This window comes from Sycon ciliatum, chromosome 9 (genome assembly GCF_964019385.1).
Source record: "Sycon ciliatum chromosome 9, ocSycCili1.1, whole genome shotgun sequence".
In the NCBI taxonomy this organism is placed as follows: Eukaryota; Metazoa; Porifera; class Calcarea; order Leucosolenida; family Sycettidae; genus Sycon; species Sycon ciliatum.
Genome location: NC_088651.1, coordinates 18,901,174 through 18,919,483, shown reverse-complemented (window position 1 = coordinate 18,919,483; position 18,310 = coordinate 18,901,174). Strand labels below are relative to the sequence as shown.

Below are 18,310 nucleotides of genomic sequence, written 5' to 3'. Positions count from 1 at the left end.
CGACCAGCGAAAGAAAGAAGCATTCACACGCGTGCACGGAAAATTGGTTTTTCCTTTCTTCATTCCCTGCTCATGAGCTGAAGTAAGTTTCAAAAGAAAATCTCCGTTAGCTCAAGGAAATGCGGCGAAAGAGCCCAAGGAGGCACGCGATGGCTGTCACCTGGCCATGCCGATGACGCTATCTGCCAGTTTGTGAACGAAGACGGCACCCTGCGGCATTGGCCTGCCAGGCCTGGGCGAGTTGCCGGCAGCCGGCATGAGACCCAGGCAACGCTGCTCCCTTGCGCCAGAGGGCTTGAAGCGGAACAATGTGAACTGGCAGGACGTGAAACTGTAAGAGAAGGGTCAAACTGTGGCGGGCCCGGCGTAGCCTCGCAGAGCTTGTTTGCTTGACCCCTGCACCCCCCCCCCCCCCCCTTCCGAAAAATCAGGGAGCCGTACCCGTATAGCTTTGCTTGTACGAAGACGATGAGGGCGATTGGAACGTGAACCGATGTGGGCTTTTGCAGTCGCGCTGTCTGTTCCCGACACTGTTGGGCTAGGGCCGATTTATGCCAAGCTGGCGCGAACTCATGTGCATGCACACGCACGCATGCATGCACACAGACACGCAAACGCACGCGCACAAACGCACGCACATACACACACAACACACACACACGTGAGCACGCACTCAAACACCCAGCAGATGCATTATACAGTCAGACCTCGCTTATCCGGTCCTCTTTTATCCGGATCCCTCGCCATCCAGAAGAAAATAGCTGGTTACAGATCTACAGCATACGCAATGCGTCCTACATAACCGGTGTTCGGTTATCCGGTTCCCTCGCCTATCCGGACATTTTTTGCGGAAAACGGATGTGTGCGGTTAAGCGAGGTCTGACTGTACTTGCCTCGCTCTGTATTGTTCCTATCTCCACACAGGCTGGAAACACGACGCTACAATTTCCTTCTAATTGCCAGCGTGCTGATCACCCTCGCACAGCACACGGTTGGACAAACTACAACCTCCACAACAACCACAATAGTCATCAACACCACCAGCAGCAACGCCACCAGTGCTACAGATAGCAGTACAGCTGCATCAAGAGCAACACCAGGCCAAACCCAGGCCACTTCAGCCGTGACGTCGTGCGTCTGCCCCAACATGGTCGCTACCCCGGCGCGCACCGACAGCGACTTCTCGGGTGAGTTACCTGTGGTGCGTGCTGGAAGAGTTGAATCTCTAATCAACCGGGGGCACAGTGCGTAGCGTCTAACGGGGCACAACGTGTAGCGTTTAACGAGAGAGAAAATCCATCACTAACTCAAGAAACGTTACTGGTATGCTATCCCTGCTCTTTTCTGTACTAGAGAAACTGAGGACGGGAGTGTGATGGCAGGGTCGTTAGACTTTGTACGCGCCAAGTGGGAACAGTTTGCAAATCGTTAAACTTTGGACTCGTCACACTTTCACCTCTTACAGTACACTATTCCGTCCATTGATTGGAAACTGGCATTCTAACTTTTTGGTGTCTTCCATGTATAGTTGTAGATATCGTGAAAGCAATAGCACATCCTGCATTGTGTGATCCGTGTAATTACTCTTTGCAGGAAAGTTCAAGGACAGAGAATTAGAAATTCAACAAGATTTAGGACAGGTATGCCATGGCAAAATCGGGCTTTCGAAGCCAGCGGGACTATTTTGGATGACTGGACTGTAGTGATTTGCATGAGCCCTCCAGCGTTTTCTAGCGTACATAGGGGGAATTCCCATTGGTCACATGACGAGGCATGTGCCACTCTGGTGAATGCGAGGGGTGGTGGGTGATGGGACCGTCAGATTCAGACCCGGCAGGGTTGATCAGGTATATGATTAATTTGGTCATGTGACCAAGGGAACTTCCCTAGAAATCCGGTGTGGAGAGCACTGTGAGGTCCCAGCAACAAAGAAACTGGGATTACATATAGCTATGATGAATTCGAATACTGTAAAAGCAGAAATTTTCGGTGGTGTTTTATTTTCGGTAACTTCGGTGCTGACAATTTTTACCGAAAATAAAACGCACCGAAAACTTCGGTACAACCTGTGCTGTATACATGTAGTACTAGTACACTTACCTGGAAAACGGGTTTTACCGAAAATTTCCCTCCACCGAACTGCCGATTTTGGAGAATACCGAAAATATTACACCACCGAAAATTTCTGCTTTTACAGTAGTTGCGAACGGTGGCGTCATCTTTAAGAGAAGATGACGATTTCAGTGAGTGCGTTCGATTATGCCCGCGAATTGATTTCATGAATAGATTCGCGCTGTTCACATCACCCCATGTGAATAGGGTGAATGGATTCCGAATCAATTCCAGGGCTCATGACATGAAATCGAACAGCCAGATTCCATTTATGAATCGATTCAAGTGCATAATCGAACGCAGCCAGTGAGAAGTCCATGTTGAAGCGAAGCATTACAGGATCTGTGTGTGTGTGTCCGTGTGTATGTGTGTGTGTGTGTGCGAGTCCATGCGTGTGTGTGTGTGTGTGTGTGTGTGTGTATCTATGATGTGTGCATGCCTGGTGTGTATGTGTGTGCATGCCTGGTGTGTATGTGTGCATGGATGTGTGCGAGTACATGTGTGCATGCATGCGTTGTGCGTGTGTGTGTATTTACGTGTGTACGTGTGTGCATGCGTGTTCATCTTCCTGTGTGTCGATGCGCTTGCCTCTCCACTCTGTGTTTCTCAGGCCTGGGTGCTAGCCAAGTGCTGATCATCTTGCTGGGTATCTGTTCTGCAATTTCCCTATTCTTCTACTTGGCCGCCCGTAGACAGCGGTCAGATGAGCGTCTCTTCACGCCGTTGATGTCACGAGAGGCAAGCATAGCTGTCAGAATACAGGGCCACAGCCAAACCCTGCAGCAGCAGCAGCAGCAGCAGCAACAGCAGCAGCCACTTCACACGTCAGACTTTGCCGACAAGCGGGCAGAGTCGACAATCCCGCACACTGACGAAGAAGCTAAATCGAGCAAGGGTACGTCACAATAATAAAATAATTCGCTCCGCATTGTGCTCTCGAGACGAATTGATCTTTCTCACACACCTTTATTCCCTCAGTTAAAACCTCCTCGTCTTTACCCCAGGGAATAATTTACTTTTTATTTCTTGCGTAGCAATTTTGCTATGCAAAATCAAACTTGAATAGCAATTCAAAAATGTTGCGTTGCAAGTTTCTTCAACACTTGACAACGTTATCCTTCTGCAGAGCTGATCAGAGAGAAAACTCAGACTACAAAAAAAAAAAACACTGTAACACCTTAGTTGCAAACCTAACTTGGTGCCACGATGCATAGCTCAGCACTTTCGAAGTTTCGTGCATCTATAATTTCATCCCTTAGAGACACAGCTGGCATACACACTGTGCATCACAGGGTACAGTGAACAATCAACATGCATCGCAGTTTTCTGCGAAACGTTTCTGAAGTTTCTTCGTACCTCAGAAGAATTGCGTAGCAAACTGCGATGCGATACCGGTTAAATTATTCCCTGTGCCCATTTCCTCAGTGTGGGAAATCTTGGCCCTTTAAAATATCCACCATATGTAGGAGTTGCATTATTTGATAAAAAGTATATTTTTCACAGCTTAAGAGTATTTATTTTGCACACTCACACCTCCCTTAACCGGGTGGGCATGGGCCGGGCAATGCTCATAACTAACTTGGAAATGTCTGTAACTCTGAGAATCACGTACGTTTTGATAGGGAGGAGCTACAGGTCTGGCATACGACGTCACTATTTCCACAAAAGTTGACAAAAGAGTAGTAATATTTCCACTAAAACTTGGCAAAGGAGTGCCCAGTAGTAGGCATTGGCGGATAATGCTCGAAAAGGTGGCAGATTCTGCTCGAAAAGCAGTGAAATTGGCAGAACCATACAAACCTTATGGCGGGCAATTCCTCGAATTCTGCTCCATTTCTGTATCCACATACCAAACATGCATGAAACTTACCGGAGAAGGTACCGAATTCTGCCAATTTTTCTGGCGGCATTATCCGCAAAGGCCTACCCAGTAGACTGAGGTGCCCGTAACTTGAAGATCCGGATTGGAAAGATATGAGTGTTTTATAGAAGAAATTCCAAAATGAAAGCACTTTTGCATAGCAGTTTCTTGGGTCCCGTGGTTTTACCGGCAGGACGGCGTGCAAGCTATCTCTAATGTCCGTGTTACTTCTGCTTCCGGTGCTGTTATTGTTTGGTGTTTGTGACTGCAGATCGGAGGACAAGCTCTGCGCCGGCAGTCTTTCAGAATGCGCTGGATCCAACCTTCAGCCAGTGTCATCAGGGACCGTTCGGCCCCGGTGTCTTGGGCACGACGAACACCAATGGCCAGAGCAGCATGCTGACGGCCACCGTTGCTCGATCCAACTCCGCCGCCGCCAATAGAGAGCCACCGCCCGGACAGTGCGGAGGAGTCGGCAGTCCCGGTCGACGGTGGTCCATCGCCAGCGGCAACATCATACAGATGCCGTCGCGTGTCACGCTCACAGCTCCATCATGCCCGGCCTCGCCGAGCGACTGGCCTTCCAAAGTTGGCAACTCGTCGCGTCTCTCCCTGCCAGCCACGACGGGCGTCTGTCGTACGCCGGAGAAGAAGGAACGCCGCTACTCGTTCGAGAACACTCTCTCCCCGCTGCACTTCGCCGAGACTCCAGGCCACGCGTCCGTGTTTGAGCGCTCCGAGTCGTCGAACCCGAGACGGTCGCAGTCACAGCGTATGCCTCACGCCGTGCGTCGAGACAAGCCGGCAACCGGCGCGGTGTCGAGAAAGCAGTCGCGCTCGCCCAGATTGTCCATCACGAAGGTGAGGATACGTCGCGATGCGCGTACCAGCCTTCCCACGCCGTCCAAGTATCGCACCAGCAACAACCCTGTCGCAGTCGGAGGCCCCGCCGTCGGGGACGGAAAGGTAACAATGCGTTCAGGCAGTAGTAAACGCTCAAACAGCCAGCAAGCGCAACGAGTTGGAGGTGAAGGTCGACGATCTACTCGGCCGAGTCTGCGTGTTTCGAGTGCAAGCATAGACCGGGCATCACAGTACACTGGTAGTATTTATAACTACTCAGACTGGAGAAATAATGATCCGGATCCGCTGGATTTGTTGGATCCAAGACAGGATGGTAATCTGTGATGCTCGCTACGGCACACTGACGTGTAGCGTGCGAACATGGGTTTCTGATGCATGCTAGAAGCTGTGTGTCCACGGGATGGCCTCAGCCATGCCGCGTATAGTGTACAGTGTGCGTGTTTGTTTGTTTGTGTGTGTGTGTGCACGTGCATGTGTATGTGTGCATGTCTGTGTGTTTGTGTGCGTGGCTGTGTGTGTCGGCGCTGAATGTGTGCGACGTTCGAGTGTTTTTTGACATCTTTACTTTTAAGGGTTTGGAGTTGCATTAGCCGAATACACCCGCAGCGGTGGTGACCTGTCTCTACGGGAAACTGCTCACATTGTACATCATTCTGCTCTGGCCTGTATGCATGTAGCTACAATAAGAACTTTTTTCTTTTTTTTAAGTACGAGCCAACTGTACATGAAATGTTATTTGACCCTGTTGAGATTGCACGGATGTATTTGTAAAATATGAATGGCCTGCTGAGTGTCAAGGTACGGTTGAGTCATATTGCAAGCTTGCAAGCAGGTAGTCGTGAAAGGCCCTAGCATGTACAGTCAGGCCTCGCTTAACCACACAGACATCCGTTTTCCACCAAAATATCCGGATAGGCGAGGGAGCCGGATAATCGAACACACATACTGTGTGTATGCATGACCTATGCTGTAAATCGGTAACTAACGATATTCTTCCGGATGGCGAGGGATCCGGATAAAAGAGGACCGGATAAGCGAGGTCGGACTATAAACGCAACCCGCCCTGTTTGCAACTGAGCTTCGCGCCCATGCCGCAGCAGCGCCATACGATAGACCACAGTGGGCACAGGAACTGCATGTAGCTGGGCACAATTGCTGTACACGCTCAGCTGCGTTTGCATCACTTTGTTGTACATGCAGTGGCACTATACCCGTATAAGTGGATGCGAGTGAGTACGTATACTGTAAAAGCAGAAATTTTCGGTGGTGTAATATGTTCGGTATTCTCCAAAATCGGCAGTTCGGCGGAGGGAAATTTTCGATAAACCCACGTTCCAGGTAAGTGTACTAGTACTATACCGACATTTTCGGTGCGTTTTATTTTCGGTAAAAATTTCGGCACCGAAGTTACCGAAAATAAAACACCAACGAAAAGTTCTGCTTTTACAGTACTTGTACGTGCAATGCGCGATGGCATCAGTGCATAACCCCACAATGTATAATATTATGGCCCGTCGTTGCGGTTTTGCGCGGAAAGGGCTCACAACAGACTTCATCGTGTGCACCTTCGGAGGAGATTTCCTGAATTGGTTCAATCGAGTTTTGCATGTTAACAGTCATTTCCGGGGTTGGGATGCATTGAACTTGTGATCTGCAATACAAAAACTCAACTCTGATTAAAATGTTGAGGAGAACTCACGCAATGTACCGAAGCTGTCAGGTTGTTTTGAATCGGAGAGTCGTGAAACGGTATTTGACGACTCCCTGTTTTCAGTCCTCTGCAGCAGTGGATAGTCGCTTTGATCACATGCAGGGGTTGCATTACGCACATCCGTCATCGGCAACACACCATGGCTGCATAGCAATCATACCATGCAGTTTTGCCTGCATGTCTAAAAGCACATCATTTTTGATTATTTAAAAGTAACGCTATGAAACAAATTTTAACTGTGCCGTCATGTCTGCATACACTAAACCGCTACTGTAAACTGAGAAACTTTCGCTAGAGATTAAATTTTGACTTTCTTAAAGTAGTTCAAAAGTGCCCCGTTCAGGCCACAGCTAGACACGGACCAAACATGCATTTACACTAGACTGGCATTGGATGCATATACACGTACACGTAAACAAACGATCATCTGCGCACATGTGCACAGACACACACAACCACATGTTCGAACACACGGCAGTCCCAAACAACAACAATCGTATTGGTTTCATTTCTTGAGAAAAAAAGGCTGATTCGCTGCTAACAAGAACCAAGTGCAAAAAAAGCCTGCGGATGGTGCAAGAAGACAAATGATGGGAGTAAGGCAGGAGAGAGACCCCGGGAGGCAAATAAAAGAAGAGGAATTGAAAAGGGTGCTTATGGCACAAGCACCGTTCCAGCTCATTCTGAAGGACAGGGTAGCGATATTGCATTTGGGCGTGTAGGCAGGCTGTGCTCGGAGTGGTTAAATATTGTGCAAGTGAGCGAATGAAAACAACGACAACAATCTTGCAAACTCTTCTGACGTCTTAAGAAAAAATAATAATAATAAAGGGAAATTCAGGGTCCGAAGCAAGCTCGTCAACCAAGGGGAAGACGAAGATATCTGTGAAAAAGTGGACAGATAGCGAGCTAAGGGAGAATATTGGGGCAGACGAGGGGTGACCTTGCGATAGAAAGAGAGGTGAGAGTCAATCACGGGCAGCAATATAAACAGGCTAAGAAAACCTGCCACTGCCGATGGCTAAGGTACAGAGCGAAAGAAAACATTAACAATTAAACCAGGACGGGGGGGGGGGGGCAATAGGGAACATGGATAAGGAATGAGGCGGGCGGGGAATAAAGAGAAAGTCGACCAGACCAGACACAACATTACGTGCTGGCTAGCAGAAGTAAAACTAAAAATAGCAATAAAGAATGAAAAATGGTGACCACGATGTGAAAAATAGTGAGTAGAAAGTAGTGCAGGTATCTGTGATCTGTAATGTGAAAGATAGATATGTATATTAATAGACAAATATATGTACAAATAGAGAGAGAGAAAGAGAGAGAGAGAGAGAGAGAGAGAGAGAGAGAGAGAGAGAGAGAGAGAGAGAGAGAGAGAGAGAGAGAGAGAGGAAAAACAGAGAGAGAGAGAGAGAGAGAGAGAGAGAGAGAGAGAGACGGAGAGAGAGAGAGAGAGAGAGAGAGAGTCAGTGAGAAGGTGAGTGAGGGAGAGTGACAGTGGGAAAAGGGGGTGCCCATAAAAACTATACAACGACGAAAACGTGGTGCAGTGAAGATAAAACCAGTGAGTTGATAAATACACAGACGTGGGCAAACTAATGGATAAAAAAATTCAAAAACGGAGCAGACTAAGACAGACAATCTCTGGGAAGAAGCAGTACAATGACTATACAATGACCGAGGATGACCGCGGGGGAGGGGGGGGGGGGGGAGGGGGAGGGGGAGGGGGAGGGGGAGGACAACAAGGGAAGAAGATTCACACATATGCAATGAAACAGGGAGTGCGATATTGCAGGTTAGGGTGAGTGAGTATGCCAGTAGAACGTAACGGTGAAATCTGACGTGCTTGCGCAGATATGTGCACATCACGGAATGTCAAAGTGTGGTTAGGAAAAAACAAAGCAAACCAATTGTAATAATACCGGCTCCCTAAGAAGCTGTTGGAGGGAAAGAGAAAGATAGAGAGCTGTTGGTACAGCACTAACACGGTCTTAGGCAACATTCATCTCTAGTCCTACTCCAGCTGGTAACGTGGTCCATGGTTGGTAATGGACGGGGGGAAAGCTAGCAATGCCGGGGTCCCTTGAAAACTCTAAGCAGCGCATGGCATACATCAACACATCCCAACGTCACTGACACACAGGCAGCACGGATTCTTCAGTGACAACACAACAGGCAGGCAATAGGCGTACTTACAACACTGCGGGCTAGAGCTCACACGTGCCGATGGCCGTTTGTATGGTGCCCGTCGGCGGATTGCAAGCATCAGAACATCAGTAGGCGGCCGTGTGGTTTGTGGATGTGTTGCCGCTGCTGCTGCTGTCGCTGCTGGTGTTGAAGTACGAACGACGGCTTGCCATGGAGTTTCTCAGGCTATAAGTGTCGGCGGAGTGGGTAGCAGATGCGTCGATGTCCAGTTGGCTCACGGCTTTCACCCAGAACGAATCGCAGTTGTACGGCTTGCCAGGGCTGGCGGAGTCAGGAGACATGAGTGGGCTCGTCGAGGGTGACGTGCCCACACCGGAATCGTCCGACGGCAAGAAGGACATGCTGTCGTCCCAAGTGCTGCTGTTGCTTAGCGACACCGTGGACCAGAGAGCAGACTTGTCGGCGCACTCCCTCGCTACTGATGCACGTGTTGCGTTGGCGGCCTCGACTTCCCGGTCGGCCGTCGGCTTGAAGTCGAGCAGAGAAAAGCGCCTCCAGCTGCCAGGCATGCCGTAGGATGGCGGTGGAGGCGTGCTCGACTGCTGCTCTCGGCGCGATCCGTACTGGATGGATGAGGGCGGTGACGGACTTCGTGAATGCATCATTGCTGGCGATGGTGAGGGGGTGCTGGGTGAAGTGCTCCTCAGCGGCGGTGATGGAGATGCCGAAGATGTTACCGACGGCGATCGCGACGACTCGGTGGACGAGGAGGAGGAAGCAGAAGACGAGGGCGATGATGATGACATTTGCTGCTGTTGTTGCGGCGGTTTCTGATTGTTCCAGCGTACCAGCGACTTGCTCACCTTGTTCTTGTGCTGTTTCCTGTTCGACTTGTGCTCCTTGGGGCGGAGTTGCAGGTGCTGCTGTTGATTCTCCTGCCACAGAGACACGACCTCGCCGCGCTCTCCTACGCGGTAGCTGACCTCGCACGGATCCACCCAGATCGTTAACCACAGTGGCAGCTGGTCGCGGATCGTGCCCAGCGCGATCTGGCTGCACTCCGCCGCCGCGACGATCGCCGGATCCAGGACACCGGGAGACACCAGCAGGGCGCGATAAGCGCTGGCCCTCTGCGAGTTGGTCGGGTACCAGTGCCCAGTGTAGTTCTTGGTCAGGATGTTGGACAGGTCTCGTTTGAAGGCATCAGCTTTCTCGCGGTCCAACTGGCTGTAACAATACGACAGAAGAAAGTTGATGGCGACGTCTATTTCAAGAATCATTGTCAACGCTACTAGGGTTTTTGTTGCAGGGAGTTCCAGACGTTCACGGAGCAACTGGCTTGCACGAAGAAATTGGCCACAAATTAGTATGAACAAAAAAAACTGCTGGAAACAAGAGGGTCAATGCTGCTAATCAGAATGTTGTACACAGACTCGTGGACATCCACAGGTAGTAAACTAAGCTCGCACGAGGACGATGGACACACGGGAGGAGAGAGGAAAACACATTCACACACTGAGGAGGAAAGGAAAGAGAGACAAGAATAAAAGCCCACCGGCAACCCACAGCATTGAAAGCTTTATGGGATTCAAGGCCTTGTTAGGTGCTCGTGAGGAGTAGGAAACACAGATTTTGTAGTACTCTCTGGGGAAAGCTGTCAGCACGTGTGGCTCCTGCTTCGACCATGTGCACCTTTTTTTGCATACGGATCAGGGTTTCCCCTTCCCGTTCACCGTATTCGACACCTTTCACGCGGTTTCCTGATCTTCGGTGTGGGTTTTTGGGCACTGTTCGGGACTCGTGCTGCACCGTACCCGAATTTAGGCGATTTCCTCGTTGACCCGGACTCCTTTCTCGTGTAACCATTGCACATTTTTGGACACCGTCGACTTGCTGACACACCTTTTTTTTTTGGAAAGTGCAAAGTACATGGAAGAGGTACGACAGAAGGGCTCTTTGATTGCGACAAGCCCTCGAACTCGTAGATCTACGGCGTTTGCGCGCAATGTGTACCAATTTTGGTCTACGAGATCGGGAGCGCTCCCAGCTCCCATGCCACCCGGTCCCGAAGTGATTGGGGGAGCGTAGTACACGAAGCTTTGGTCCTGCAAAAGGATGCTGGTGCTCCTGTTTTTGGCTCAGAATCTTCACGAACCAATCCCGGTCGCGACTCTGGAGCTGGAAAGAATTCCGGAGGAACCGGAAGAGTCGAAACGCGTCCTTATCAGGCTAGGCTATGCGGTGAAACTATGGAGCGACAGCGCAGCTAGGAGCTAGGAGGGCCTAGGCCTATCAATACTTTCGTCGTGAATGCTGTCGAGCAGGGAGCAATGCCCAAGCTATATTTGGTTTGGGTACGACTAGGCTTCGAGCCTCTCCACAATGGTCGCAACCGTTCTGAGCCCGCATGGTATCGAACGGACCCGATCCGAGAGTCGAGGGAAGCCAGCTGTTTGCATGCTTTCCACTGCACTGGGCTAGGCGTGGAGGGCTTGAACACTAGTGGCCCTGGGCGATTTGGCAGGTTCGAATGGAGCTCTGGAGTTCCACAGGTCGAAGCGGAGAGGCAGGAAAGTAGCCTGAAATCGTGAAGAAGAGGGTTGCTGTGAAGGATGTCATGTCAGCAACGGCCACACAGTGTAAGTTATCCCTCTCGCTTTCGGCTTTGTTGCATTTTGTTGTTTTCCTTTATAAAATGTTTCTTTCAATAAAATACTCACAAGTTGGATGGAGTTGAAAAAGGTAAGAAGTCTGAAGAAAAATTGACTGCCACCACCACGATTCGACGCATGGCCCTCGCTTTGGGCCAGCGCGATCCGGTCACATACCACAATGCAATGATATAGATCTACACGTGTAGTCATCATTTCGGCAGAGAGCTAGCAGTCAACATTTTTCTTCAGACTTCGAAACTCATGCCCCATGTAAAACCACGCAGGCTGGTATATACCGGGGCGGTAGATCTACTACAGTCCATTTCAAAAATATAGACGCATGGTATTTTTGAAATATTTCAAATTTGGCTGGAGCTTTTCGAGAATTTTTTCGTATTAAATATTGCTCAGATCCTTCCCCGAATACTCTCATAGATTTTTTAAGCGATCGGATAGCAAACGCCTAATTTCGAAATTTTTGTCCACGAAATGATCAACGATTTTTTGTGGTATAGCTGCTGGCCTAACGGTTTTTTGAAATCGTGCGTCTATATTTTTGAAACGAACTGTAGGACACACGCTGACTAGCAGCATACACCGAGGGAGCAAAGACTATTAGCAAGAGTACATAATCCCCCAGAGTGTGCAACGCCTGATCCAGCTCTGCATAGGGTCATCAAGAGTACATAATCCCCCAGAGTGTGCAACGCCTGATCCAGCTGTGCATAGGGTCTTGGTCGAGCGTAGTCGGATCTTTGCGTCATAATACCGTACACATCTGACGGGAACCCGGGGAGTCGCGGGTACTCTCTGATCAAAAACAACGGCGCCCTGCCTCGAGACCGGCCTTGCGCTGGTGTGAGGTGTGTACGCATGACATCAGAAGATCCGACTACGCTCGACCAAGACCCTATGCACAGCTGGATCAGGCGTTGCACACTCTGGGGGATTATGTACTCTTGATGACCCTATGCAGAGCTGGATCAGGCGTTGCACACTCTGGGGGATTATGTACTCTTGCTAATAGTCTTTGCTCCCTCGGTGTATGCTGCTAGTCAGCGTGTGTCCTACAGTTCGTTTCAAAAATATAGACGCATGATTTCAAAAAACCGTTAGGCCAGCAGCTATACCACAAAAAATCGTTGATCATTTCGTGGACAAAAATTTCGAAATTAGGCGTTTGCTATCCGATCGCTTAAAAAATCTATGAGAGTATTCGGGGAAGGATCTGAGCAATATTTAATACGAAAAAATTCTCGAAAAGCTCCAGCCAAATTTGAAATATTTCAAAAATACCATGCGTCTATATTTTTGAAATGGACTGTAGTAGATCTACCGGTATATACCAGCCTGCGTGGTTTTACATGGGGCATGAGATTCGAAGTCTGAAGAAAAATAGGAGAATTGAAAAATTTATAACATCCCTATGATTTTTTGCCGTCAGATACGGGATAGCGCCAGGCGTGACACAAACAAACAAACAAACACACAAATACCAAATTAAAGCTGTGTGGACCCTGGCTAGCGCCAAACGTTACTGAAGTAACGTCTTCTGCATAGCTACGGGAATTAAATGCCGGACTAATGTTGATTTGTCCAGCTTTTCAATACACTCTTATGATCCTTGGACGAAATTTACAACCGGATGAACTCCCTTGCTTTTGAGTTGGACGAAATTATTGGCAGACGAAATTTTCTGCCTGTACACTACTGTGATTGCACTCACCCACAGACACCTAGCAACACATTCTCTAATCGAAATGGTTTCTTGGGCCGTTGTCAGTAATCGATCCCACATTGACTGGTCAGCTAGGAACTTGGGACCCAATAGAAAATTAAACAAAGGAGAGAATACGCGGGTTGTGAGCAACACTGACTCACACTCAATCACTGTTTTTCATAAATTCATTTCAGGATTAAAAAAATTCAACGTTTCGGTCATAAAAATAACATCATCAGGAAAAGGAGAGAATAAAAGTTTCAATGTACACATACTGTATTTTCTCAAATAAAAGCGAGGGGGTCATACAGTCAACTTCGCTAATAACGACTGCAGATATAACGACAATTCGCGAATAACGACAGCATTTCCATGCCCAGAGCAAAGTCCTTTCCAACTGTAATACACATAATGAGACTTCGGGTATAACGACACTTCGCGAATAAGGACACTTTTTTGACACCCCGCCGAGTGTCGTTATAAGCGAAGTTCACTGTACCTATTTCAAGGACAGCTCTAGACTGTGGCATACTGCACTGCTGTATACATGTACATACCGGTGTAGTCAATGTACTGCTACACACACTATGCTGCTCAATGAAATCCAGTCGTGTGAGTCCGGTTGGCGCCGTGCACGTTTTCGCAGGCCCGTGTTCGCAGGTCTAGGGCCGGCGCAGCGGCGAAATTCGCCTGGAGTTCCTTGAGCAGCACTGTACACTGTGCATGTACTGCAGTCGTTACGTGCAATGCTATTAGAGACTGGGCTCCTGTCGTTTCTAGCAACCCTTGCCCTCCGTCACTATTAGAGACTGGGCTCCTGTCGTTTCTAGCAACCCTTGCCCTCCGCCACTATTGGAGACTGGGCTCCTGTCGTTTCTAGCAACCCTTGCCCTCCGTCACTATTAGAGACTGGGCTCCTGTCGTTTCTAGCAACCCTTGCCCTCCGTCACTATTAGAGACTGGGCTCCTGTCGTTTCTAGCAACCCTTGCCCTCCGCCACTATTGGAGACTGGGCTCCTGTCGTTTCTAGCAACCCTTGCCCTCCGCCACTATTGGAGACTGGGCTCCTGTCGTTTCTAGCAACCCTTGCCCTCCGTCACTATTGGAGACTGTGCTCCTGTCGTTTCTAGCAACCCTTGCCCTCCGTCACTATTGGAGACTGGGCTATTATTGCAGACCTGGGCTTTTGCTAGAGAAAATACGGTAGCTCTAGGTAAACCAAGTGATGCAGTCATAATACTATGATGGAAAGGTTTGTCCAATACTCACTCAGGCATACGATTACCGTAATTAGCGTAGCTTGTAGTCCCTTGGTCCTTTTTCTTTTCTATATTATTAAAATTTCTGTAATTTCACACATTTTCGGTGTACTTCTATTTTCGGTACTTTCGGTGCATACATGTATGTTTCATGCCTAAAATGTCAATACACCGAACAAACACTAACACACATAATCCAATCGGGAACTGCTTCTCTGTACCTAAAATTTCTGTTCACTAGTGGTGAAACGAATATCAAAACCCAGTAGCCGAATATTCTTTGGCTTAACGAACGAACGAACGAATATTCTTTCGTTAAGACGGATGACATCACATGCCCTCCTCTCAGTCATATTTTTGGACATTGTCTCTATTATTAGGCATGACAAACGAAGGCACATATTTCTCCATCATTTCTCGGTCAATTTTCACAAAATCCCAGCTGAAGAGTGACGTGCATTTCACAGGCTCAAAAACATCTTGAGACGTGATTTTTCGTTCAAGCGCCATAACTCCACTCCAGGACCTCGGATTGCGTTCGGGTTGCTTCTAGATGACTGCTGAGAGTTTTCTAATGCCGATAGACCTTTCGATGAAGCGATTCGGTCAAGCATTCGCGACGTTAAGAAAGTTTGAAGTCGCCGGGTAAACTCTGCATACCGGGTTAACGAATATTCGCCATGAGAAATATTCGTTCGAATGTGCCAAACCGAACGAATATTCGAATATTCGGTATATTCGTTTCACCACTACTGTTCACCTAACCTTGCCTGTTGCCCTCATACCGAAAATATTGAGCACCTAAAATTTCCAAAATTAGAGTAACTATTTATTGATACTCTTGCATTAGTACTCTCTATGTAAACATGTTTCACGCAATCTGAGAATTTGCGCAATTTGCAGATTGCGCTGCTCAATCTGAGAATTTCCAGAATGCGCAGGCATGCTTGCGCAATCTGGCACAGACAGGTTGCCAAAGTCGCCTCCGGAGATCCGTACCCGAGATGGCCCTGGAGACCGCGGAGCTCGGAATCGATTTTTTGGGGCAAAGAGACACATGGATTGATGTGTTTGTGTGTTTTGTTTTGCTTGTGACATGACTTGTGTTTCCTTCCTTTTAGTGTATTGGTACATGGTAGTTGTTTGTTGCTGCCGACTTCTACTAGTAGTGTAGGAATAGAGTAGGACTTGTAGTAGTAGCAACGATAGTGTGGGTAGTCGCATGGATCTGCCGTTTGACTCTCTGAAACCTTTCAAAGGTTTGACGATTGGAACTATAAAGAGAATTTTTTGTAGTGGTAGAACGTTCAAGAGAGGGCAGAAGTTTGCAAAGGAGGGTTTTGTTCATGCTGTGACAATATCATTGTCTGAAGCGGATGATGATGCTGTAGTCAGTGCATTTTGTTGGGCAAGCCAGACGAAGGATAGAAAACACAAGGTGTTCCTGGCCATCAACTGCACTAACTTCGACCTGCTGCTTGGTTTCTTGGCATTGGCATTGGCTTTTTTGGGCTTAGACTTCGGACATTTTCTCAACAGTCTCTTTTCTGGAGCTTTCCTACACAAAGGATACGACTTGTGAGAGAAATATACCGGATATGGTTGGTCCTTGGATTTCTCCCCGTTGTGGAAATGCTTGTAGCACAAGCAAGTGTCCTTGGATGGCACCAGATCTTTTCTATTGATTCTTGTGAGCCAAATGGCTCGCACTGTCGGCTTACGAGGGAGAAAATGAAATTTGATCTTCTTTCCTTTCACTCTCCTTGTCGAGCAACCCACAGCACAACAGTGATCATTCTGACCCATCCCCGGTTGCTACAAATAACTGTACCAAAGGGAAGGAAACACACGGTAAAAAGGAAAAACAACCTGTCGCTCTGCCCCGAAAAATCGATTCAAACATCCGTGTTCTCCAGAGCCACCTCGGGAACGGATCCCCGGAGGCGACTTTGGCAACCCGTCTATGCTTGCGCAATCTGGGAACTTTCAGATTGTGCAGCCTAAATATGGAATCATTGCTTGTGCATTCTGGGACGTTTCAGATTGCGCAGGTCATGACTGCTTGCACATTCTTGAAATTTTCAGATTGCGCAGGCTAAATATAGAAACATTGCTTGCGCATTCTGGAAATTTTCAGATTGCGCAGCCTTAATAGTGAGGTTCTGCCACACGGTGAAATGTTCCAAAGTACGTATGGAAGCCTCAACGCGGTACGGGATCAAGTTTCATACGGATTTTTTCATACTGTTTTCCTTTTGAAGCGCGCTTTACACGGACTGGTCTCCGTGTGAAAACTGAGGGGACAGAGTACATTCGGCGGGGAGTTCGAGCGTGCTACGAGCATGCTACTCGGAGCAGAACCGGCGCAACGTACGGAAAATCCGTGTCAAACTTCACTGCAGTTGACACGGGGTTTGGTACGTAGTTCCGTGTAGCAGAACCTCTCTAATATAGAATCATTCCTTGCGCATTCCGGGGATTTTCGGATTGCGCAGGTAATGACTGCTTGTGCATTCTGGGATTTTTCAGATTGCACAGATAGTAATGGAATTCCTTTGTATTAGTACTACTGTACAAGCAAATCCGATCTCGTGACCGGATTGAATTATATTCTCTCTGTCCCTCACCTCGCCATGAGCAAAGGGAGCGACAAGGCAAGGCGCCATAGGGGAGGAGACACCTGACCTATCCCCTAGGGACCACCAACAGAGTACCTCTCATTTGGACGAGAAGTGGTGCCAACTCTCCCTCTCCAGGGAACCCACGGATTGCATCCCACATGGCATGGATTTACTGTGCTCTTTCAGAGTTTTTAACGAAATCCACAGATTGCACAAACCACATCACAAACCACACTTACTTACATGTGTTTTGGGAAGTCTCACGGTGGCTGCAGTGCTCAGGGACGCGGATTTACCGTGCCTGGTCTCTCGTGCCGCAAACATGGCCAGTGACGCTCATTATGTCTGTGTCAGAGACACCGCTGGCATGCAATGCTCTCACCATTGTGGACCGCAGACAGTGGTTGGTGTGCTGAGTCTGGCAGCCAGCTTGCATCGAGATAGCATTCATCATCGCGATGACATCTGCTTCTTGCCCATTGGAATCGCATCAAACCAGGTCGGCTCAAACTGGCTGTATCGGTTCTTGAGCTGCTGGAAGAGTCGATCGCAGTTCGGATTTATCTTGCGCAAGTAAAATTGCAGACACTGTACAACATCCGGCTTGCATATAATTCCAGCACTAGGGGAGATCTAACTGGTGGCACCTCCCTGGTGGTTCTTAGTAGCGAACTCACCAGCTAGTTGGCAATAGGTCGATCTATCAACGACAATGAACTCAAGGTTTTGCTTGAAGTTCGCGACCTAGCAGGCCAAAGTGGTAAGTGGCGAGGAACCAAAACTTTCTTGTCAGGGTGCTGGGATAGTCTACATTCTGAAAAAGTACTTGAATCTTCTCCATATCACCTTGCGTTATTGATTCTTTATGATCTGTGGCTTTGATTGCGCCAGCCCGTCCCCACTTCTTCAACATCCCATCAAATGCATCGTTGCACCTGTTGAATGCTGGGTCCGAAATGTGGTTGAAGCCACGTCGCTCGATAAGAGTTCGGTTCATAGCCGCTCGGAAGCCTACATAACTGGCCTGTTGGTAGGTTCCACCTTCTGGTTTATTCTTGCGAAGACTTCCATACATTTTGACAGGACAGTAGCTAGTTCTTCCTTCGACACTGTTTCTAGATAACACTCAATGCCATTTTCTGCCAAAATAGCCCTCGAACACTCCAAACCACTGCTTGGTTGTGTCCTTGGTTGTCTGTGGCACCGTTTCTTCGATACCTTTGTCCACATCTTCATCCTCTACAGAGGCAAATCGTCTCTTTGCTATAGGCTCTGCCATGGTGAAATGTGGAAGTGGTGATGGCCGTGGATATACTTATGTGAGGAAATAGAACAGTTCCTACCATGGATACAATCA

General features: G+C 48.4%; 2 protein-coding genes across 2 annotated transcripts; one reads left to right on the top strand and one right to left on the bottom strand.

Annotated features, from left to right (window-relative positions):
* Window positions 1-28: 28 nt before the first annotated feature.
* LOC135824929 (uncharacterized) lies at window positions 29-5,609 on the top strand. Its single transcript, XM_065337672.1, has 4 exons — window positions 29-333; window positions 925-1,187; window positions 2,723-3,007; window positions 4,245-5,609. The coding sequence occupies exons 1-4, from the start codon at window positions 257-259 to the stop codon at window positions 5,159-5,161; spliced, it is 1,542 nt and encodes a 513-aa protein (XP_065193744.1). The 5' UTR covers window positions 29-256; the 3' UTR covers window positions 5,162-5,609.
* A 2,664-nt stretch (window positions 5,610-8,273) lies between these two features.
* Window positions 8,274-10,527, bottom strand: LOC135825108 (protein BTG3-like). The gene has a single exon (XM_065337845.1). The coding sequence runs from the start codon at window positions 9,977-9,979 to the stop codon at window positions 8,825-8,827; it is 1,155 nt and encodes a 384-aa protein (XP_065193917.1). The 5' UTR covers window positions 9,980-10,527; the 3' UTR covers window positions 8,274-8,824.
* Between the last annotated feature and the right edge of the window lie 7,783 nt (window positions 10,528-18,310).

Bases quoted from the DNA above. Each gene is read 5' to 3' on its own strand.
- LOC135824929 (XM_065337672.1), top strand. From the start codon at position 257: ATGAGACCCAGGCAACGCTGCTCCCTTGCGCCAGAGGGCTTGAAGCGG. The intron at 334-924 runs GTAAGAGAAGGG...ATCTCCACACAG, and splicing joins AACTGGCAGGACGTGAAACT to GCTGGAAACACGACGCTACA. The intron at 1,188-2,722 runs GTGAGTTACCTG...TGTGTTTCTCAG, and splicing joins CACCGACAGCGACTTCTCGG to GCCTGGGTGCTAGCCAAGTG.
- LOC135825108 (XM_065337845.1), bottom strand. From the start codon at position 9,979: ATGATTCTTGAAATAGACGTCGCCATCAACTTTCTTCTGTCGTATTGT.